General features: G+C 40.6%; 2 protein-coding genes across 3 annotated transcripts; one reads left to right on the top strand and one right to left on the bottom strand.

The window, feature by feature from the left end:
* Positions 1 to 195: 195 nt before the first annotated feature.
* Positions 196 to 5738, bottom strand: il10ra (interleukin 10 receptor, alpha). The gene is made up of 7 exons (XM_033630829.2): positions 5264 to 5738; positions 4529 to 4649; positions 4131 to 4306; positions 3884 to 4029; positions 3391 to 3550; positions 2082 to 2200; positions 196 to 1864 (listed from the first exon to the last, which is right to left on the bottom strand). The coding sequence occupies exons 1-7, from the start codon at positions 5325 to 5327 to the stop codon at positions 965 to 967; spliced, it is 1686 nt and encodes a 561-aa protein (XP_033486720.1). The 5' UTR covers positions 5328 to 5738; the 3' UTR covers positions 196 to 964.
* Positions 3908 to 24405, top strand: tmprss13a (transmembrane serine protease 13a). 2 transcript variants are annotated; one of them, XM_078167095.1, is made up of 13 exons: positions 3908 to 4047; positions 15314 to 15488; positions 15619 to 15729; positions 16647 to 16811; positions 17344 to 17470; positions 17930 to 18028; positions 19087 to 19130; positions 20096 to 20258; positions 20406 to 20584; positions 21219 to 21317; positions 23055 to 23197; positions 23292 to 23444; positions 23573 to 24405. In XM_078167095.1, the coding sequence occupies exons 1-13, from the start codon at positions 4012 to 4014 to the stop codon at positions 23585 to 23587; spliced, it is 1509 nt and encodes a 502-aa protein (XP_078023221.1). In that variant the 5' UTR covers positions 3908 to 4011; the 3' UTR covers positions 23588 to 24405. The 2 variants fall into 2 exon arrangements, with proteins under 2 accessions (XP_078023221.1, XP_033486237.1); XM_033630346.2 differs by lacking the exon at positions 3908 to 4047 and adding an exon at positions 10594 to 10992.
* Positions 24406 to 24410: the final 5 nt, after the last annotated feature.

The raw sequence follows: 24410 nt of genomic DNA, 5'->3' as shown, positions 1-24410 counted from the left end.
TGGTTCCTGTGCAGAATTTGCATTTGGGGATCCCAAGTGCAGCAAGGCGATTTGTAATCTTTGTTTTCCAGTTAGAATCACCATGTTGTTTCAGGGTTTTCCTTGTGTTTCTGTGATTCACGGTTTCTAAAATCAACATCATGTCATTTGCTCGGGGTTTTTTGTTTGTGAATGTATGAAATTTAGAGGACATTCTAGGAAGACAGAATCTTTTAATGACATGTAAAAAAAAGCAGAGGCACATATAGTATTCAAAGTGATGCAAAAAAAAACCAAGTCATATTTAATAAATAATTTAAAATGGAGAGGTAGCTTAAAGACAGGCCTGGAGTTTTAAAATATCAAACACACATTAAAAATGAGGCATTTGCTCCCTTGTTTGACACATCTCGTTATCGCTCTTAAGTGCTTCACAAGTATTTTGTCTGATATTTAAATAGTGGTAAGAAAAACTTCTCAGAAACTTCACCATTGGTTACCAATATAGGGTTTCATGATTAGCAGAGTGACAGGCAGGGAATCATAAAATGCCCAAAAGTACGCAACTGTCAAACTGTTTCTCTGCATTGCTGCCCACACCAGTTTCATTTCCGGCATGCAGCATTTTAGTCAGTTGTAAAATACACCCAGTGGGACGAAAAAGGTCTTCTGTTGTCAGTCTTAAGAAGCCCCTGTAGCTCCAGCCGACGGCTATCACCCAGCAGCTGTGTGGCCTAACCTCTATTTCCTTCCTACAGTCAATAACAGCCTGCTCTTGCACTGTTTTCTCCTCATAGTTTTGCCCTCTTTCCATCACACCTTCAATCCTGGAGGGATTCCTCTCCCCCCAAATACTAATTACTGCTTCTACTGCATGACTCAAAAAGTGTGTCATGCAGAAAAATGGAAGCATATCGCTACAGTGTAGCTCTCAGACAGGTTATGTCAGCATGATTTTATAAATAGCGTTGCTTTCCACAGTGTATCACTCAGCCGTAAGCTCTACGTCACAAAGAGAAAGGGACACATTGTTCATATTTAAGTCTTGTCTTTCCTCCACTAGGGGCAGCGGTGATAAAGCTGTTAGCAGAGGGAACGTCTCCCCCAGTTGTATAAAAGTTGTGTCCGTGTCATCCACCATGACAGTGTCTATTTGTGTCTTTTGAGGATAACTTAAAAATGCATGCCCCCCTTTGTAAGAGTCCACAAAATCACATTTGCTGCTCATTGGTCCATTATTAAAACACATAGCTCTGTATTGTTTTATAACTTCAGTTCCATAATGGGCTTGTTTGTGGCACCAGGTGCACTGGCCTGCTCCTGAGCAGATACATGATTGAGGTCCAGCCCTGTAACCTGTGACCACTTCGGCCAAAACTAATTCAGGAAGCATTTGTTTAAACATGTCCTCGTCGTCACAGATATGAATCTGCCCAACGGAGGGGTTCTGGCTTCGATAACTTCCCCCAGAAACCTTTAGAGATCCACTATCCTGCACATCCAGATTCACAGAAGAAGAATCAAGCTGGCAGCCACTATCGTCCCTCTTGGCTATGTCGGTATCAGTTCTCCTGTCCTGCAGGGGGTAAACTGTCTGACTACTAGTGGAGCTCTCTGGTCCTCCCAGGCTCCCACAGCCACTGTCCTCTTGTCTCGTTGGAGGACTTCCTCGGCTGCTTGTAGCAGGGTTGGACTCCATGTCAACCCCGCTGTCCATGCTGGTCCTCCTGTCCTCTCCATCTTCCTCTGCAACATGTGTCACTGGGTCTTTGATGCAGTTTTTCACTTCTGTTCTATTACTGGACAGGAACCATCCTTTGTCTGTAACAACCTCCGCAGTCCCCTCTCCGATGGAGAGTGGGAGCCAGCCACTGACAGGGGATTTCTGAGATGACGAGAAAGAAGACAGAGGTTGTCATCGTTTTGTGATGTCATGTGTAGGAACAAAGTCAGTCATGACCTACTGAGCTATCTCAACAAGGCTGATATGATGAAATGAGACGGAAGTAAAACCATTGTTTGTTTCTAGATTCCACATAGTTGATAGCACAAAGTGGTATAACTATATTTCATCCAAGTATTCTGTCATTTAATGTGCTTACCAGTGCAACAGGAGTTTTCTCAGGACGTCTTAGGTAACACAGGAGGATGGCTGCCATGACAGCAAGGATGGCCAGCACAGCCAGGAGAGACAAGGATGACACAGCAATTATGAACCACTCTGGAAGGAAGAAAAACATGTAGGAGTTCAATAGGAGTGGGAGTGTAGATCCCAGCATGTATCTTATTGCAATAAAACATTCCCTTCTCACCATCTTTAAATGTAGGCCTATGGGATTAGTTTTACTTTTTGGGAAAATAAGCTTCCCCAATTTCTCGCCAGGAAGAGTAAATATTAAGCTACCATTAGCAACCATTTAGCTTCGCTTAGCACAAAGATTGAAAAAAGGGAAACATTGCAGGTTTACGGGGAATTAAGTGCTGGATTCAACAAAGGTGATGCAACATGCTAATTAGTGAACTTTAGAGGTGTTTCCATTTGCACAGAACAGGCTAGCTGTTTCCCCATTTCCAGTTTTCATACTAAGCTAGGCTAAGCAGCTGCTGGCTGTAAACGTGAAAGTCTAAAGAGAACCACAGCATCAGAGATGGGGCCCTGTTCATTCCTATTAAAACTGCTCAGTGGTGCATGCAGTAAGGGAACTTGATTTTCGCGGTATGAAATAACCCAGATCTACTGCATCGTTGGGCCCATACACGAAGCACACTAAAGACTTGCGGCAGCCGAGCAGCTAACTTCGGATTTAGCCCTCTGGATAAAATTGATTTAATTGTGCAGTTCTTTTATACTTAAAATGCTATTGGACCGAATGGATAAAAACTTGATAGTGAAATGATTCATGTATGAATTCGTGTAATGTAAGTATAGGAAAAGTTTTTTTTGGGCCCCATGGCATCATGTGATGAACTTGCATATTGTAATTCCATATTTGGCCACTATGTAAAATTGGCACTGTACCTGGGGGCTTGGCCAAAACCTTGTACTTAACGTACAGAGGGGTATCAATCTCCTTATCTAACTCTAATCAGGAAAGTTAATACTTATATTTCCAAAAATGTCAAACTATTCCTATATGGATGACCGTTTAATCAGCAAAGTACTTGAATTTAGCATTGTTTTCTTTTTTTGTGGCAGTTGAGTGCCATGCCCGTTAGCAGCAGCAATTGTATCGTGTTTAGGCTAATTTTACTGACAACAAAAATACAAAGTTAGTTGATTTTGTTCTATTTCTTTTCGTGAAATAGGGCGTATTCAGGCAAATAAATCAACTAAACTATCCTGAATTGTAGCTTTGTTGTTCAGAGCTCCTGTCTCTTAGCTGGGTGTAACCATTATAATGTTTTTCTTACCTTGCTCTGGTAGCAGCAGACACTGTTTGGGGGAAACACTGCTGATTGACGGAGCTCCATTGCCTTCTACTTTGATGCTGACACAGTACTCGGTCCCCCAGCGGAGAGAACTGAAATACTTGGTCCTCCCAATGTCATCTGTCAGGTATGCTGTTGTATTCTGTGGGGTGAAAATAAGAGTGCCACGCAGGTCAACACAAGACCGCATTGTACAATATAGCCTGGGACGAGTACAATTCAGATGTTAATTTAGGCGGAAAATGATTTTGTCTGTTTCTCAACTGAACATAATTGAAAATGTCGCCATTTTTTGTAGCACCGTTTAATTAACAAACAATTAATGTAATCACAAAATATGGACAAATTAGAATTAGCTGTTTGTCTGTGTTTTAACAGACCTACCTATCAATTTTGCTCCGATCTTGTGTTTTGAATTTTTAGTGATGGGGTTGGTGGAAAGAGGTGCTGTCTTACATTATTTCACATACTGTACCTTTTCATTTTCTCCTCTCTCCTCCAGGTAGATGGTGTAGGTGAGCCCAAAAAGAAAGATTTTTTCCAGGATGGGTTTTCGGTGAATATAAACCGTCAGAGAGCTGGAAGTAGCCCACAAAGTGAAGGATGGAGGTAGCAATTGACCTACAGACACAAAGAGAGGTAAGTAAACAACCAGTAGTGTGCCTAAATGACCTAACCAGAGAAAATATCATATTTTAACTGAAACTGACAGCGATCCTTACTTCTATTCGGGAGAAATTTCTTTTTGAGTGCCCACGCAGACACGTTTTGTCCTGCAACCAGCTGAACTCTGACCTTGTGGGGAATGATATAATCATGTATAAGGCTGCTGAGGTCACAGTAGGTCCTGCTGATCCCTGTGCAGCTTTTCACTGTGGTCCATTCAACACTACTGTACCTGAAGACAGAAAACATAATATGATTAATGAATATGTGAATAACAAATGGTTAAATTAAACATAACATTTCAATAAAAGTCCCTGGTAAATAATACACAGCAAGGAAAACAAATGTAAGCACGTTCGAGGTAGAGGCAAAAAATAGAGAATGCTGGGAATTTTAAAATAATGGGAGGTTTGTTGAAAGGACACTGTAACTCTGACGTAAAGGTTAAACATACTTTGCTATTTGTACATTGTACAGATGGTTCAAGGGGGCGTCCACAGGATCTTTCCAAAATGCTATCACCTCACCATCCACAATATTCACTTCCAGGTTGTCAGGCCGAGGGACACGCAGTCCTGCCAAAGGAAAAAATAATTGAATTATAATGTACAATCAGTGCTCATCATTACAAGATCATTTCAATTTCTCCAAATAAAATACAAATTTGTATATATATTTATATTATATGGCCAAGAGAGGAAACACGCTATTTGATTTCAGACTAAAATTATAAACCTTAACCACACATGCTAGGCAAATGCTGAAATGTTATCTTTAGCTTAAAGGATGCGGTCAGGACAAGAAAAGGAAGTCTGGCTGCCGAAAAGACAACCTTAAAAATCACTTATGGGATCTCTTATGATAATCACCCTGTTGGGGTTTTTGTAAAGAGCACAGAGGTTTACCCATTTCCACTTTAAGTATACGAATCATGAACCTGAATGGAACAGGAATATTTGTAATGGATGGTTCTATAAAATGTTGTTTTTCCCCATGATGCCTTCATGGAAACCTTATTACAAACGTAGGCTTACGAAGTACATTTCATCATAACAGATAAACACAGTACACAGTACAGTATTTCACAAGACAGTAACACTACTGTAATGATGAACACATGTCATTGTCAGGAAAAATTACAAAACAAGATTAAATAAAACAGATAAAATAAGTAAAAGTTGTTTATTACCTGACAGACAGTTTATGTAAATCATCAGGAAGACAAGAACCGGTGTCTTATTGCCCATATCCATGTCTGGTGTCCACAGAGATATTAAAACTTTGTCATAATCCACACAGTAGCTGCCAAAAAAAATCCCTTATTCCAATCACCAGTGATACAAATCTGCCTGTACAAACATCTTCCCTCCACAACCTGTCTGTATAACAAATTAAAATAAAAGTATTGATAAATGTCAACAGAGGAGAAGCGTCTCGTCTCTTGCTGATGTGCTGTCTGTTCATCCGTTGAGGAAATAAGAAGCTTTTTGCCTAAGTATTTACATAGTTCTCCCCAAATATCTTCCTCTCTTGCTTAAGTCCCCTCCCTCTCAGATGATGCACTTCCTGTTGTGACTATGTCAGTGACGCTGCTGCTGGTTTCATCTCTCTAACCTCTCCCACCGTGTGTTTTCCTTCCTCTTTAGCTTTTTCTTTTCCCCTTTTCCACCTCTCAGCAGGTTCAAAGTGTACAGCGCTATAAAGGGCTGACAAAAAAAAGGGACAGTACATAGCTTAGAGGCAAGAGAAGGAAGCATTCAGGGATTCCCCTTCCATGTTTAATAATTGTTCGCAGTAGTTTGATCTGAGAGGCACTTTTTGTACTGTTAAAGAATTTTTTTTTTTTTTTTTTTAGTATTTTCTTGGTATCCACAATGAAGATACATAATTCAAATCAGTGGCAGGCATTTTGTCTTTATTTGCCTTGGTTTAGTTTTTGTGCACGTGCCCGTTTGACCACAGCCCGTGACTTTGAAGCTTTTCCTGTGACTGTTAAAACCTCAGTTGTGGTTGGCTGCCTTGCTGCAAGTGGTTTTTGCATGGAGCAGTGGTAGAGATGACTGTGAGAAGGATATGGACTAAAAATACACATTAATTTGGGGGTAGTTTTAATGAAAATAGTTAACATGAATAAAAGGCATAACAGGTAAACCATTGCTCGATTTGTTGTAGACATAAGTTTATCATTAACATTTAATTCTATCATAACTGTTTATGAGTCTAGTCTAGCCTACGGTTATGAGGATGGAATAAAGATGTTGCTTTTATGAAGTGTCTAGAAATATCTTTTGTGTTAGTTATGAACCTATGTTATCTACAGTGACATTAATAGAGCGAGGACCTTTTCAACAGCATGGGTGGGATGTCTGTATTTCTGTCAACAGTTGCAACAAACCACATGGACCATATCTCCTCACCTCATCTCACGCTCAAACCCATTGGCCCAGCCTTTTGTCAGGTTTTAAAAGGAAATGTATGACGTCACAGTTATTGTGGGTGGATATGTGCAATATGAGTTGTCTTTATCTGTTAGCTGGTAATTGGCAAATCACTCAAACATTTTATCCTACTTGTCACCAGTTAAAAAAGTGTGTGTCTCCACTGGGAGGATGGTCTTTTCATAGAACTATCTATGCTTTAAAAAAGATACAAATAAGCGTACTAATGAAATTAGTTTGACATGACCAGAGACAACAGAGAAAAGTGGCTGTGGCGTTTGCTTATGCTCAAGAAGTAGAACAGTACACCGCACCAGACCAATAAACGCTCCTGCTAGTGGGTGACATGATACGAACATGTCCATTTTTCCACAGGAAACAATAAGGCAGCTGGCTGAGGAACCTCTTAAACCTAGTTCAGACCAGAGATTTGCGATGAGATGAAACCATTTTAGAGAAAAGTTGCAGAGAAAAGTTATCTATCCTCAGATAACTTTAAGCTATCCTCACTCATATTTTAAGAAGCTACTAATTATATTCAGCCACAAAATAAGCCTAAAAAGCTGTAAATCGGGATGGATGTACAGAGAGTTGTTGCATAGACATTACACACTGTCTCATGTAGTTGCATTGGTGTGAGCCAGCAGGTTTTAAGAGCATTGCAGAACAGCGCATTGCAAGTAGTTGCCTGTTTCAACTCGTCTTGTCGCAAATATTTGGTCTGATCTGGGCTTTATGCAACAATTTTTAATTACAGGTAAGCTAATAAAGAAATAGTCAATGCCGTTTTTACAATACAGGAAACAGTACAGAGCCCACTTCCCATTCATAAGTTCTCATATTACAGCCAAACAGTGCACTAAAGTGAGTTTCTGAAGACATTTTAGGAAAGATTTAGGCAATACAGTTACAGAATATTGGTATATATTTGATCATCACTGCTTAGTTTTAGAGCTTGATTTGAGTTTGAGAAAGAGAATGAGACAGAGGTGGTTCTCTCTTTCGATCTGCTTCTATACTCTTTTTTGTTTGGGGAAGGGGGCATTAAAAATTAGGATGTATAATCTGTAGTTAAAGCAACAGTTGAAATGTTGGCAAAAATTGGCAAAATATCTCTTTAACAAACACTGAACCATGAACTATACCCTGAGAAATGCACCTTCACACACTGACTGTCAGTACTTCCACTATATATCACAGACATTAATGTGCAAAGCTTTAAATGAGGCTTATATATCTGGATTTTCCTCCTGCATCTGATAAATTTATAACACCAGATTGTCCTAAAACTGAGGGGACATTTACCTCTGAATCAACTACACTACCTCACTTGTCTTTCTGTTTACACGACAACAGTGCCAGCCTTTACCCCATTTTTTCTCATGACCTTGTTTGGAAACTAAATACAATGTTTACGTCCTTCACGGGACAATTGTCTCATCAGGAAAAGAGCAAACTCTTGCTGTTTGCTCATGATTAGGCCCGTTGAAACTGCAGTGATATGTTGTTCCTGTATACACATAGTGCAGCCCTCAATGCCAGTATTACTGCACTAAAGAGAAATGCATCAATATGTTCAGGAAGAGAAGTCATCATTTGTTTTAACACTTATTAATTAGTCAGTACTTTTAGAAATATACTTTCAATTCTGAGAAAGTGCCTTTCTCTTAATTATAACCAAATTTGTCACCAGTTTCCCTCTCTGTTTCATACCTTCATTTCACACGTGACTTTTTAAGTTTTAGTTCCTGTTAAAGGAGAAAAAAAATAACTTGTTTGCTGGTGTTGCCTTTTGGTTTCTTTCTTGCTGATGGACAGAGAACTGCTGAGTAAATCTGAGCTGTGGGACACCACCTAAATGTCAGCTGCTGTTGTTCAAAGGGGGGGACTTTTCTCACGAGTCATGTGTTATGTGAGGAGTGTCCACTGTCCTCAAGCACACAAGAGAAGACTGTATATCATACCACCCTCTAGTGTTACAAGGCAAACACATCTTTACATTGAATGTCTTGCGGTGCTTCTCATAAATTCAGTATATAATACATTTAGACCCACACAAAGACTTTGAGAGTTTGTCTAAAGATCAAATGTGTGGCTATCCAGCTCTTGACATCAGCACTCATGATGTGCTCTGTCTGTTGAACATACATATTTATAATTTATTTGTGCAATAGCACAAAGTTGTGACAAAGAGCAAACCATGCTGAGATGGAGTGGAGGGTGACATACCACATAGGTCCTCACCTAGGGTTCAGAACTGGGACATTTTGGTTATGAGGTGTGCATCCTAGACCTCAAGGCCCCCACAGTGTCCTATATATATATTCATATAGTGCAGCACCAAGTCAGCAGAGGCAGAGGTCTCCCTTGTCACACAGCATCCACAAGCTAGATTGTTCCTGATAAGTCCTGACAAGGATGTAGGAAAAGCATACAGTGATACGCAAAACAACTGTAAGCAGTGGGATGCCTACTAAGGGGGACACAGGATCAGTCTTGCTGGATCTCCAGACCCTGACTAAGTACTGGTCAACCAGACATTATGCAAATAGGCAGGGGACAGAAAACAAAAGTGGTAATAGATGTGAAGAGTCTCAAGTGACAGAAACTGGAGAACCATGAGTGACTGAGAGAGGAACTAGTGATCATTTTGAAAGTGAGTGGAAAATTGAGAACACTTGAAAAAGTATATTGTTATATACTCTGGAGGATTTTCCTAAAAAACAATGTAAAGACTCATAATCATCACTAGAAGTGTAGAGACTCTGCCCTCTGCCTGTATTTTCTTTTAAATATCTGTGCCCGTTTATGCAACCCAGTCTCACTCCATAGTCATCGAAATCCGGCTCATGGGCAGTGACTTGCGGTGTCAAACACTAACGAAAAAGCTATCCTTTAATGGTGGCATGATACACAGTTATAATTATAATGGCCCTCAGCAGCGTAGGGGGAAATGCTGTGGGATATGAACGAAAGTTAAGGGAATGAAAGTCCGAGTAGGGTGGGCAGGAGGGTGGTTGATGGGTCCAACAAACATGGACTTTGACCCAGGAGAGCAGTGTTCATGTCCCGTAAGATTATAAAGCCAAACCCTGTTCTTTTTTCCTAAACCTAACCATGTGGGTTGTGTTTTTTGCCCAAACCCAACCACGTGTTAGTTGTTGAAGGCAAAAAAAAAATCAATTTGCGGTGTTTTACCAATGTAGTGCATTTATTTTGAAAGAGACTGTATGTAAACTGTAAATTTCCTGTGAAAATTTAAGTGTATTTTTAAAGAGGACAATGCATGTAACAGGCAGAACTTGAAATGGTGTCCCAGAAAGTCAAATGCAACCAGGGTACCTTTCACGTAAAATCTAGACGTGGAAAGTCCAAGACCAAACGTTGATATGTGACGAGGTCAGAGGGAGAATGTGTTGGTTTATGGGCCTGTGCCCCCACAGCACTCAGGTGAGGTCAGGGCCCTATAAAAAGTTAGCAGCAAGCTCCCAAGAGACACACACACACATACACAAAAAAAGCAAATACAATGAGGCAAAATGCAATCAAGAGTGAATCTGGGGTTGGTTTGTACTTTATCTCTGGTAAGCATCTTTACAACAGTAACTGACAATCCTGCCTAGTGTACCTTTAATGAAAACACTCAAACAGCAGCACACACCTGTGTGTCACATTCACAACACACATATTAATCAGTTGCTTCATTTCTGTGATTCAATGAGAAGGCTATTTTTTCTCCAGCATTTCTTTGTAGAGAATGTGAAGGTGATGTCACACTGTTATTGTTTTTGGACAGGGGTGTCATCATGTGGGGATTGGGCTGTGTCACCTGTGCTGGCTACAGAGGTCAGGCTAAGGTATTTGGACAAACTAATCACACCCAAGGTCTGGATCCTATATTATGCTGTGTACGAGCATATTGTAGTGTTAAATTCACAGATAAGACATCCTGCATTAGAAATTATGTAGAATTTTACTGTATCTGAAAACAAGTCAGTGTCAGCTTTTTTTTAAGTTCCTGTCACTCTCTGTGAAGAGGAAGACATTTTGGTTCAGGGGCAGTGACAGCTCAGCTGGTGTCATTTGAGCCACAGTGGAGTTTGGTACTGTGAAACAAGCACTGACAGTCTCTGGCTACAACAAAACCGGTCTGGCAGGTGGGAAACTGGTGCACTGGGCACACCCGTCCCTGTGAGCAGACGAATGAAAGACTGAGAGAATGATGGATGCTAGAAGTGGGAGGTGTCACGCAAGAGGTGGGAAGGCAGACCTACCTGTTGTTGCTTGGATGAAGGTCAGTGAGAAACACATAGTAGAGCAGGAAGGAGAGAAGAGACAAAGAAGAAGAAAATAGAGGTGTTAAATGTGGCGCCGTCATGCTCTAACCACTGGTCAGTGATGTGAAAAAGCTCCACCCACCTGCTCTCACCTTCACTCTCCACTATTTGTTGACCTGAGTCCGATGGCAAAGCATGACCCGGTAAGTTCTTCCTTTGTCTTTCTCTTAAAACTCCCTTTTCTTGCTACAGTGAGTCTCCTGTCCTTTCCTCCAACTTCAACCTTCTGGTAATCAATGACCAAACTCCCTCCTTGATCAACACTCACCTGTCACTGTGACTCTGAATGCTTTCCTCTATCTGCCTCTCTGTTTGCTCTGTTTGAGTTTCAGTGTGTTTAGTTGTCTGTTAACCTGTTTGACCTACGTAAGAGTGCTTTTCATAGCGGAGGTTACAGGTTGACAACAGAGGTTTTATTTATGTTAATTTAACTGCCAGGCAGGAGTTTGAATATGTGTTTTGCCTAAACAAACTCTTAAGAACGGTGACTTTGGGGCAACATCTTTACACTTTGTTCTAGACCCTTTAGATTATTTAACTAATATTGTAATTCTGTCTTTTTGCAGTCCACAACATCAACTCTTGATAAGGCTAGAAAAAAAGCCCTTGTTTTTTGGATGTACCTCCACATTTTTTACATTTTTGTTTTCTGTACTAACCGCACCTATTGCAACAAGAACATGTACATTATTCAGATTTAGAGTCTAAGGATAAAGAGTGTTGTATGTTTTACAGATTATAAAGAGCTCTGAGACAAACCTATGATTGGGTTATATAAATACACTTGACTAGTGACGAGCACATAATGTACCCACTTTGCCACAAGTACGTGGTTAAAATCCAAAATTTCAGTGGACTGACTTTGTTAATGGTTTACCAGAAGAGGAATGTGTCAGATGTGTCACTAATGTTTTTCAGAAATGCAGAGGCCTGACCTGTCTCTGCTTTAATAACTTTAAGGCCCTACAGACAAACATGAAGGGACATTTTAGTTTCCAGTTTCATGTCGGGTAGCGTTGTAACTTTATATTATCATAGTTATTGTCAGTACAATCTTGACCTTTTAAATGTCATGTGAACCCTTAATCTTTTAACTTCTTCAGTGTTTTTCCATGATAGTGGCCGATAGGCAAACTACGCAAGATGACCCAAGTGCACTCTGCTGGGAAATATGATGAACCTGTTCCTCCATCTATGTCAACCAAGCCATTTTCAATTAAGTGGGGTGTATGCTGCCTATAGGCATATGTTGAAATTTGATCAGCATGCAGCAGAGAGGGTCTTATGAAACACCTTTTGTATCGCGTCCATCTGTAGCCATTGCCAACCTCGATACATTAATCCCTTTCTTTTTTCGACAAAGGATTTTTTTTTTTTTGCCCTGTTTATTTAGGTGTGACCACAGTGATGAATAAAGAGTGGTTACAACAGCTATGGTGAAGTATTGTTGGTTGGTGGCAACTACATGGCAGGTTACCGCTAAGCATTGCATAAATCATAACTAATTTGACTGTATTCAAAACATGGTAACAGATAGCGATCATGTCAGCCTTCTGCTGTGCCATGGAGCATCTGAATTTATTAACTCATACCCATAAGAAAAGCTCTTCCTCCATAAGCACTAAAACTAAAATCAAACCCATTGTGCATAACCTTGTTCTATTTCTCCTTTTAATTGTGAGGATAGCAGAAGAGATGGTATTGACTCCACTAGTATCACTTTCGGTAACACACGGGTGACACTGCAAACAGGTGTTCAGGCCTCATCCTGCTCAAACGAGTAGAGTCACATAGCATTCTGGATTTGGGAACATTGATATCTGCGTCAGTCCGCCCAAGTCCGCCCAAAATTCCACAGAACACAAAACAGCACAGCACTGTATGCAGCCTACATCAGTGTGTCTGCATGTACATAGATAACCTGTTACTTAACGGAGCAGCTTATTTATGTGTTTGAGCACGTAAACACCATATCCTGTTTACAGAAACCAGGATAAGACCTTATCTTGTTTATGTGAAACCCAAATAGGTGAAGTACTCCAAAAGAAACTACTGTGGCATGTATACACCTTATCCCGGTTATTAAGAGCTACCTTGGTTATATGTTAACAACAATGGAGGCGGCGAGTTTTGTGTTTCTGTAATGAAAGAGATAAATATAGTGTGTAGCTTGGGTGGGAAAAGGAATCAAAATGCTAACCTATTCAAGTCTGTAGTGGAAATTTTCTCTACACCCAGAGTCAGTGAACTCCATCATAACAACAGTGGTAATAGATGTGGAGAGGCAATCAGGTGGAGGAGCCAAGCCCGCAACGCTCTGTTGGTATTTAATAGTGCTAAGCCCGGTAAAAGCCCAAGTGGATTAATTTTAAGACACAGTTAAATTATTTTAAGTGTAACAGTTACAGGATGTGAGATGTCAGATTAACAGTTACAAAACTGCCTGCCATCACTGCCTCTGTGATAATAAAATGCAGTTATCAGTAACAGGGATACTAGTATTTATCAGGTATACAGGGAATATGAATAACCTGATTTCTCTGTGCTCATGTAACACCATATCCTGAGTATGACCTTAACTGGGATAAGCCTCATAAACGGGTTATTCATGTACATGTGTATACACTGCATGCACTTGTCATATTTTGACGCTTGGGCAGAAGCCCCTGACATCATTATAAGCCTTTTGCATTGTGTCTTGACACAGGATTGGCAGTTAGATTTGGGCAACAGTACTACTGGGTTAGGGTTACGGTTATGGTTGGGGTTAGACAAATATGAAGCCAGTGCCAGCAGCCGGTTAGCCTACATCATGGTCACATTGCAGTGAATTGTGATTTATTAAATCAGTGAAGTCTGCTAAAGTCTGCACCCCAAGCTGGCTCTCTGGAAGTCTGCAGGAGGTTCGCTTAAGGCCCTTTGTGGACTGGATGAATTGTGGATTTTGACAACCCTAAGCACTCCCAGACTTCCCAGGAACACATCGGAAGGGGGGCATTCTTAAGTTCCCTAGACTTACAGTATAATGGGAACATGACAAAGGATGCTATGTTCTCAAGCTCTGACAAAGATGCTCCCCAACACTGTACTTACTTAATAAGACATTGGTTAGGGTTAACTGGATTATATAATAACATATATTAACCTGAAATGGGTCAAATTTGACCCAAACACATAAAGTGTGTTAAAAGAATATACTGAAGTAAGGAACAAAGGACTCTGGGAACACAGGACCCTAGGGACTTAGGACCTTGGCAATATAGGACCCTGGAAATATAGATATACTCCCCTTTGGAAGCTAATTCTTCATTACCTAATCTCTCTTTGACCCTTTCTATTCTTTCATATTCACGGAAGAAGGAAGTGAAGATTGTTTGAACCAAGAGGCAGAGGGGAATATACTATGCGGAATAAACTTTTGAAAGACAGTTTTGCAAGTCATTGTAGAAGAAAGACAGAGATACACAGAGACCTGTAGCATGTTGTGTTTGTGGGGAAAATGTGTCCAGATAAAGACAAATGCTTTGTCTGTGAATGCTGCGAGTTACAGTGAAGCTGATTTGTGTACTTGTGTTTGAAATTGTCTCTATTAAGTCATGTTTAATGTGTGTTTTGGGTGTGTTTTGAATCAAATAAACTTGACAGCACTTCACAGAAACCTCCGCCACCGACTACTGTTTTGGCGGTGTAACTGCAGAGTGACACAGACACACCACCGCACAAGTATAAATGCTCACAACGGCGTAGCGACATGTGTAGGCTACGGTGGTCTGCCGCACAACTATAAATCCTTTTTAAGACTGGCAGTCCTAGAGGCCATTGTTAAACCAGGGATTGAGTCTGACTTACCAATGTTTTAGTCATGAGTCATTCACAGTGAGCTCATGATGGAGCTTTAGCCAAGGGGATAAAAGCACTGTTGTCACAAAATCTCAGTTTCGGGTGCCTTTCTTCTCCCCTATCGCTTCTCATTTGTGAACAGATGTTAAATACCGATCCCCAAAACTCAAATACTGATTAAATCCTTTATCCAAAGTGCTTGATATTGCAGCTGGGAACTGTGAGTCGAAAAGGGCAGAGGAGGTTGCATAAACAAAAAATGAGGAAATGAACTGTTACCACCTGATTTTTTAGACACTGTTGCCAGGATACGTCACATGCGCCTTTGTGTTTAAGGTTGTTATCCAGGTGTGGACTTAGAGATTGATAATAGTGTTAGGACTGCATGGAGGACAATGGGCTACGTGCTCAGTCTTGGCAACCAAAAACATGCAAGTGATTTGCCTCGGTAATTATTTGCCATCTATTGTCTATGTAATGATATTAGTATACCCACTAAATATAGCATGGTGTTGTTTCCAAGTGTAATAACTGACACAATAAGGCACAAAGACTCTGCATCACAGATTCATCTATGTCATGATCTCTCGCAAGTTATTTACTTTCCCTCTCTTCTCCTCACAGAACGAGCCCCCTCCTCCTTACTACTCTGTTGACGTGCACACCCAGCCCCCCCTCAAGTCCTATGAGGAGGTGGTATATGGTGTGGGTCCAGGCCTGACACCCCCCGTCCATCCACATTACATCCCCCAGTATCCACCACCTGTGGTTGTTCCCCAAGTTACACGGTCGGGCATACGTGAGTGATACCTGCAGCTTCCATATTTTCCTGAGAACACAACGGATCCAGGATTAGGAGCAAAGCAAATGGGACTGGGTCCCCTTGAGGATTATTAATGTGTGTGTGTTTGTGTACTCTCTGTGTCCAGCCCCCAGCAGTAGGAGGAAGAGATGCTGCAGGAATAATGCTCAGTGTTACGGAGGGTCAGGGGGAGTCTTACTGGTGCTCGGTCTGCTGGCACTGGCCATCTGGCTTGGAGGTATACTGGTTATTTATACAGATCACTGGAAATTATTATTAATATTTATTTGTTGCTCTGATTTATTCAGGACTATTGTAACAGCATGCAAAGAATATACAAGTCAAAATGTTTTCTGTGCTCATGTAGCTCTGCTGACAGTAGATTTTTTTTTGCATTAATTTTTTGTTTTTGGTATTAAGCCTTTTGAAAGGGACTGTAGGACTAAAGATGATGTAATTGCTGGTACATAAAGGAAGTGCGAATAATTATGGTGGCCAACTTGAAAATGCAAAAAATTCTGAAATGCAAATGGGTCTATCCAGAGCCAGTGATTGGTTTGTCCGTTCTGGGCTACTGTACAAACATGGCGATGCAACATGGTGGACTCCGTGGACAAGGACCTGCTTGCTATGTAGATATAGCCATCTTATTCTAAGGCAACAAAAACCCAATGATCCTTATTTTCAGGTCATTAGACACTAAAGAAAACACAGTTATTTTTTATATTCCATTTCTGCCAATATATAAATCCTGCACGCTGGACCTTTAAAATGTTCTGAAAAAAGTATCCTCCTCCAGCATCCCTTAACTTTTTAATTTAATAGCCCTTTTATAAAGTTTGCCTTGTAAGATAATAAGATAAAGCTGTTGTTATTTCCCATTTCCATTGAGCTCTGTCGGTATTTCAAATGTTTGTAACTAAATTTATAAGCTGTAGCTAATTGTATTGTTGAAATCATTTATGGGAATAGGATCATTATGGGATGTATGGATAAGTTAAAAGTAGTTATGGCTGTTGAAACATTTTTAAATTGTTGTTCCATTAAGTGAGTTCGCTGTTCTTATTTCATGGCCAGATTTAGTTTTAATTAATCATAACAATAATGGCATACTCAACTTCTACTAACCCAAACTCATCACTCCCCCAACAACAGTTCGCTATGGCACCAGGTATGGAACAACGACATTTATCTACCATGTGCCTGATGAGCCCGACAATGAAACTCCATCTTTGTCAGAACTTGATATCTGCCCCAACACTACTGTCCAATGTGATGGCATAAGAGACTGCCAACTGGGCACTGACGAAAGAACCTGTGGTGAGCAGGCCCATGCACACACACAAGCACACTCACAAACACACATGGAGACTTTACCAGAGTCAGACTCGCACAAGGACAGATGGTGAGGAGGGATGGGCAGACACTTGACAGCCAAAAGGATAGCCTCGAAATAAAAACAGGGTAAAGGATCCTTGTGTTGAGTTCTCATAGGATTTATACATCAGGCTTGTGTATTTAAGTGTCAATATTAACAGCAGATAAAAAAAGTAATTTTATGTATAAGTGCATTCCAGTAGACAACACATAATTTACATTAGAGATGTAATATTAAGATATAATGTGGTATAAAAACAAGAAATAAAGTGCACACAGCAGCATGCTTACATTTGCCAAGTCTTGCTAAGTCAAGTCAGGTCATTTCATATTTAATTTGAGCTTTTACTGTAATTGTTTGTAGTTGCAACAGCAGCAGTACACAGGCCAAAGACTCCACATTACTGTCATGCTGTGTTAAGCATAATCTACTGAAGAGACACCATTTAAGTCATCCTCTTTTGTCTTCCCCCAGTGAGGTTTGACAAGAACAATGGCCTGCAGATCAAGACATCTCAAAATGGCCGCTTCCTATCAGTGTGCCACCAAAACTGGGACCGGAGCTACGCTGACAAGACCTGTGCTCAGTTAGGATTCAGAGGGTAAAGATCATCACTTTAACTCAGTCATTATTGCCCAACCTGAAGCTAAAGAGTGCTAAACAACACACATGAAATAAATCGGAGCAGCAGCCTCAGCAGCATCAGCAGCACTCCAGCATCAAAATATTTATCACTGTTCCGCATCATCATTCAAAGGCTTCATGAAGGAGTGATTCAGCGAGTCATTTTGCCAGATCCAATTTCAACAGTAGCTAGTGAATATGTGGACTTATAGCTCCATCCTGTAATTTACCCCCTGAGATCCATCTGATTTGTCTTCACTTGCTGCTGGGTGTTTAGGGCTGAATTGATTCTCCACAGGGTCTCCCTTGGGTGTCTCAGAGTGACAGAAGCAGAATGAGTTTCCAGACTCAATCAGGCATTGTTTCAACAGAATGATCTCTGTGTGTGCAAGTTTATCTCTTCAGCTGTCTGAACTGCCTTTCTCTCCATCTCCAGGTCCTATGTCACCGGATCATTTACACCCACGTCCCAGTCAGCTGGTTTAACAGTGACCAGCAGTTCATCTTCACTTATCCAGGGTCAGGTGGAAGTCAGGTAAACAATCCATTTTTTTTTGTCCCTGTTTCATATACAGCTCAGGTTTAAACTATGATCCTTTAAATTCCTTTATTATAAAACACATTTCATCACATGAAATATTTTAATACTTATGAAAGCAGTTCAAGAGATATTACTTCCACTTATTTTCTTTTTTCTTTTTATGTTTTTTTTTTTTTTTGATTATTTAGGCTTTAGGGGTATCTATTTGCAGAAATGGTATATTTATAACTACATTTTGTTAGCGCAGGTTGTGACAAGGATGGAGTGAGGATGTGATGGTGGAGTCCGCCATGTGTTCTACAGTAGCTCAGAATGGACAAACCAAACACTGGCTTGCGATAGGGCCATTTACATTTTTGCCTCAGCCATAGTAGGTCCCCTACGTGCTTGGCACATGGAAGAAGTTTCACTTCTTCAACTTTACCACTAGATGCCACTATATCCTACACACTAGACCTTTAATACAGGAAAGTAACACACATAACACACATGAGAATGTCGCATAACAATATATGATCACAAAAAAAAAGAAAAAAAATTGACAAAAAAATTTAAAAGTAATTTAAAGAAAGATTAAATAAAATTAATAGGATCCCTTCAGTAATTCAAATAATAAGGCCGACATTACCAGTACATTTAGAAACTGAAGTACATATGGTAGAGCATATTTAGAAATGTATATAGTGCTACTCTATATGGAAGGACATATATTAATACAATATAAATCTATAGTTTCCTTGATTTCATGTTGTGTTGTGCTACTTTGTAAAGGTTAGTAACTTTTTTTGGGTTTCTTTTCAAAAGAAATCAGCTTCGTAATGTTTTAGTTTTTTTTTAAAACTTAATTTCAGGTGATTGAGATTTAGATATTTGAGCAAACAGGATAATTGTGTTCCTGATCTGGGGACAGTTTTTATCCAGAACCCTCAACATAATGATTAAATAAGGTTTGTTTGTTTTTTTCTCTAAAAAAGCAGCAGTAAAGTGGACACTGGTGTACTGCATGTACTCATGATAACATGACATGTTTTTCTAATTGTGGCATTACACAGTTCATCCTGTCCAGACCAGAGGACTGTCTCCCTGCAGTGTGTGGGTAAGGAGCCTCCATCTGTTCCTAACGCCATGTGTCACGTCACTCTCTTTCTCTCTCTCTGTCTCACACACACAGTACCTACGACTGCACATCCTGCCATTTGAAAACATGAGTATCTGACCAATATCATCTGACATTACTGCAGTATGTTTTGGATCATTCTGAAAATTTCTACAATCAGTTTAAATTAAACTCAGAAGCCCAAGAACTGGGGTGACGAGGATGAATTTCACCAACGAGAAAACAACAATGAGACACTGTGTATCACAATATGGCAAATATAAAATGTAGCATGCAAGCTAGTTCTGGCTTTCTATTCCAGCCCTCAAGCTGCTGCTAGACTTACTGTGCAGTACATGGCATATGCCAGGCACAGCAACATCCAACACACCCTTTCAGTCATGTTTATCTAAGCCCAACTCTTTCACTGGCATCTTGCTTACCTGAAAACTACGCTGACAGTTTCCACGACTAGTGTGGTTCATGTACTAAAATATTTCATAAACCTCGGCATCCATCTGTAGGCTCTGAGTCTACCTTTCCATACGGGGAAAGTTATCACCATCACTCCCTACTCCCTGCTGCTTTGAGCTTGGTGTGTCTTTGTGGGGCGTGATGAGGTCAGAGCCTTGACAGCAAATATCAGCACTGTACATATTTGCATAATAATCTATTTCCTGTTGACAGGCTGAAATATGTAAAATAAATACTAAAAACACATTGATGCTCAGTGCAATGAACTGTATTTAACTGTTAGCATGTGTCACGTTGCATGCGTATGCAAGAAACTAGTAACTTGTTTTGTTATTTTTGTAAAACAGGAACACAAGGCAGCATTCTATCACCACAGTTTCATCGAAACTCACCAAACCATAATACTGAATCATCTTTCAGCCTTATGTAAAGGATGTTTCAACTGCTTCCCTGCCTGTTATACTGTATCACACGTTGTCTCCTGTTCTTAGACTGCGGTCGGCAGCAGTCTACGTCCCGCATCATCGGGGGCAGCATAGCCAAGACAGGTCAGTGGCCTTGGCAGTTGTCACTGCACTACAGAGGATCCCACGTCTGCGGAGGAGTCCTGATCTCTCCTGATTTTGTGCTGACCGCTGCCCACTGCTTCCCAAAGTAACTGACTGCCTTGGTGTATTTTCCACAGCTTCTGATTCATGTTTTTTCTGTACTTTAAAGTCTTCTATGCTGAAAATATAAGCACCAATTCCATTTGATGTGATCCCATTGCTTGTCACTAAATAGTCCTTTCTTGTGTCGCAGAGAAAAACCTTCAAGTCTCTTGCCAGGGAGTTGGAGAGTGTATGGTGGAGCGGTGAATCTTCAGAACCTACCTCAGCCCTACCTGGTTAAGAAGATCATACTCAATAACAACTACGACAGCAGGACTAATGACTTTGATATTGCTCTGCTCAAACTCACATCTCCAGTTGTTTTCAACGGTCAGTCACATCTTCACTTAAAATAATGTTGATGATCATCCTACTTTCATACCTGAGGCTGCAGTCAGAATTTGGTCCTTACATCTGCGCGTTGTTAGCTCTCATGGTGGAAATCTGACCTCCATGCAGCAAGAGAAGAATCAGGAAATGCAAAATGAGCTGTTTATGTTGAGAGGAAGTACAGTATGTGTTCATATGCAGTGTGTAGTGTGGGCTGGTGGGTGACTGGATGGCTTGAAAAAGAGTCCTTTTGCAGACTGGTTCAAGAGCCTGTGTGTTTCCTTTGCTGCATGTCATCCCTTCTCCCTCGCCTTTTCGTATCACTCTTTGGCTGCTCCTTAACAAGGCAATAAAAGCCACAAATGAATAATGTAAATAAAAATGTTTCTGTTTATGAAACACAGACCAAAAACTAACATTGTGTCATAGGGTAAAACCACTACTCAGGGCAGTGACTGCCCTTTTTCTCCTATTGAGTTGGAGCTTTAAAAGTCTGTGCTGAATACACAGTCATACTGGTAATCTGATTTGCCCAGCCCACTGTTTGTGAGTGAGTGTGTGTGTGTGTGTGTGTGTGTGTGTGTGTGTGTGTGTGTGTTTCCAAAAGTCAAATATGTCTTCTTGTGTTATCCAGACAAAGTCCAGCCAGTTTGTCTGCCAGCTTTTGACCAGCAGTTTCCCCCTGGCACCCAGTGCTGGACCTCAGGTTTTGGCACCACTGAAGCAGGATCAGGTAAGCTTGGATTTGGAGCCACTGAGCATACTAGAGATGTAACAAATTATATAATAAGGGTTGTGGTTTATTTTATCGGCTACCCATTAGCTTCCGCTGTAGCAGAAAGAGACATGCGTATTCAGTCATGTGGTCTGCCTTAGGTACAACTGCATTTATTTCTTAAAAAGTGTAGGTCCTTCATGATTTTCTACGACTGTTAGATAACCTGTTCAATTCTACAGAAGCCCTGTGCGTAACTGTATGTTTTGAGAGGTTAGTTTTGGGTGCAGGGATACTTAACCGCCATTTTCTCACATCCATCCATCCATCCATCCATCCATCCATTTTCGTAATCGTTATCCTCTTGAGGGTCGCGGGGGGGCTGGAGCCTATCCCAGCTGACATTGGGTGAGAGGCAGGGTACACCCTGGACAGGTCACCAGACTATCACAGGGCTGACACATAGAGACAGACAACCATTCACACTCACATTCACACCTACGGATAATTCAGAGTCACCAATTAACCTGCATGTCTTTGGACTGTGGGAGGAAGCCGGAGTACCCGGAGAAAACCCATGCTGACAAGGAGAACATGCAGACTCCGCATAGAAGGGCTCCCTCCTGGGATCAAACCAGGAACCCTCTTGCTGTGCGACAACAGTGCTAACCACCACATGACTGTGGCGTCCATTTTCTCACACATTAACTGGAATATATATGGTTGTATCTGGCCATGCAGAGTACTCAAATAATTGTGAAAAAATTGTTAAGGTGCATACAGAGTAAGGACGAGTAAAAATTGATAAATAAATAAATAAATAAGTAAAGTTAAACCACATCAGAGCTCACATGCATATTTTATTTTTTCTGCACAATCAAAAACTGAGTCTTTCTCTGCAGATAAGGATGTGCGTGTATAACTTGTTTCAGTATAGACAGTGTGAGATGGGGTGAGCATAGCTGTTGCCATGGCAGCGCATATATTTATCAATCAACTTAACCTATTCTTAAAGGTACACTGTGCAGGATTTTCCTAAAGGTCAATGTATAGACTCCCACAGAAGTTATCCCTCTCAGTCATCACTCAGGAGCTACTAGAAGTGTATAATCATTTTATTTTCTGTGTTTAGGGCGTTAATTTATTCATTCTTTTTATACTTTATTTTTTCAAGCCCATTTTCATATATACAGCTTATTTCCTTTTTAGTTTACAGTTCATTACAAAGAAAATTTCCGATCAGAGTTAAAGGGAAACTAAGTGAATAAAAATATATTTTTATACATTAAACACAATGGCTGTATAGTTACAGTCTCCCATCTTCTATAAGCCCCATTTTCTCAAACACATCTTCCCTATTCCTTATTTTGTTTGTCACTTTCTCACTTTCTCCATGAATTTTACTTCTTGAATTATACTTTTCCATCTTATTAAATACAAGATGTTTATGGGTGTGTCTCCCGGCAGCACTCAGGTGAGGTTGTGTCTTATAAATAGATAGCAAGCAGGTGCCAGACTATAATCAGCAGGCATTCAAGAGACACCATGCCCCCCAAAAACCTGCAAATAGAGAAAAGATTGAATCTGGGTTTGGCTTTTACTTTCACTTTTGCTGGCAAGCTTGTTTACAAACAGTAGCTGCATAGTGTACCTTTAAGTTCAATGTAAAGTTTTACAATTATTCAGCCATTATTTATGACACATTTTAGAGCCTTGTCAGAAGAATAAATGAGCATATTGTTTTCTCCAATACAGGCACTGTCTCCAATGATCTGATGGAAGTGACTGTGGACATCATTAGCACACAGACATGTAACGGCCGCCAAGGGTATAGAGGCTCCGTGACTCGGAACATGCTCTGTGCCGGGGACCTGAGCGGAGGCAGAGACTCCTGTCAGGTGAGCAGTCCATATCAAGGGACAGGTTCACAGATGAATATGTATTGTGCCTTCAGCACTCAGCAACCTTGCTTGTATGAACTATATTTTCCAGGGTGACAGTGGTGGACCTCTGGTGTGTAAGGGAGAGAAACTTTGGTACCTGGTGGGGATCACCAGCTGGGGAGAAGGCTGTGGTGCAGAATATAAGCCTGGCATTTACACCAAAGTCAGCAGTGTTCTGCCCTGGATCTACAGTAATACGCAGGTAAGAATGGATGCAGCACAAAAACTGAATAAACAATGCAATAAGGTGTGTTTGACATGCAAATATTTAAGATATATTTAGATTTAGGCCACAGGTTTTCACCTCCTCATCTCCTTTGCCTTCCACAGCAAGAGAAGCCGTGATGTCCCTTTGCTGCCCACCCTCCCTTCCCCAAAAAGCCCTGCACTATGAAGTAGAGAGATGGATTTACACATAGAAGGATGAACTGATGAGATGATACTTTAGACAGGCGCATGAATGTTTGCTTGCTTGGCAAAGGGGCAGCATGATACAATTCACACTGTGAACACTTGGACTTCTGTCTTGACGGTCTGCATCATCCACATTCATCCTCTGTCACACATCTGTCATGTGTATTACCTGAACCTGATTATTGATACACTCCAATCGATGTATTGAACTTCATTCTTGCATTCTCGATTTTATTCTTCTGCCTCTTGGTGTCTCGGTCATACAGTATACTCATGTTCACCTACATGTTAAGCAAGCTTTAAAGATGGCTGGCCCTTCTCATGTGTTCTGTGCCAATGACACAGTCCACTCTGCTGTGATCTTCACTGGGAATGATGCCCTTTATGAATGATTATTGATTGTAGAGGTGTGTTTTGTTTTCCTCAGGGACACATCTCAGGCTTTAATGCTCGCTATTGTTTACCATATTACGACTTTATGTATTTGTAAAGAAAATAACTAAGTGTAACTGTCCTGTTGAGCTGGCACTCTGCCTGTGCACCTGAACTGCTCCTTATACTCACACTGTGAAATTTCTTAGAAATTGTTCTTCTGACATTGAATGTGTGTGTGTGTGTGTGTGTGTTGGCTGTGTTTCATATTTCCGTGCATTGGTCGTTTTGTGTAACAGATTTTTTTTTCTGTTTGTCTAATGTGTGGGATCACTGAGCATTAGCATACTTTAAATAAAGATCAATTCAAATCCTTATGATG

This window comes from Epinephelus lanceolatus, chromosome 4 (genome assembly GCF_041903045.1).
Source record: "Epinephelus lanceolatus isolate andai-2023 chromosome 4, ASM4190304v1, whole genome shotgun sequence".
NCBI classification, from domain to species: Eukaryota; Metazoa; Chordata; class Actinopteri; order Perciformes; family Serranidae; genus Epinephelus; species Epinephelus lanceolatus.
This window is presented reverse-complemented; position numbering and strand designations above follow the sequence as displayed.

Excerpts from the sequence above, each read along its gene's own strand:
- tmprss13a (XM_078167095.1), top strand. The coding sequence starts at position 4,012 with ATGGAGGTAGCAATTGACCTACAGACACAAAGAGAG. Across the intron at positions 18,029-19,086 it reads CAGGGTCAGGTGGAAGTCAG|TTCATCCTGTCCAGACCAGA; the intron begins GTAAACAATCCA and ends GGCATTACACAG. Across the intron at positions 19,131-20,095 it reads TGTCTCCCTGCAGTGTGTGG|ACTGCGGTCGGCAGCAGTCT; the intron begins GTAAGGAGCCTC and ends TCCTGTTCTTAG.
- il10ra (XM_033630829.2), bottom strand. The coding sequence starts at position 5,327 with ATGGATATGGGCAATAAGACACCGGTTCTTGTCTTCCTGATGATTTAC. Across the intron at positions 4,650-5,263 it reads TTACATAAACTGTCTGTCAG|GACTGCGTGTCCCTCGGCCT; the intron begins GTAATAAACAAC and ends TTCCTTTGGCAG. Across the intron at positions 4,030-4,130 it reads GAAATTTCTCCCGAATAGAA|GTCAATTGCTACCTCCATCC; the intron begins GTAAGGATCGCT and ends TTGTGTCTGTAG.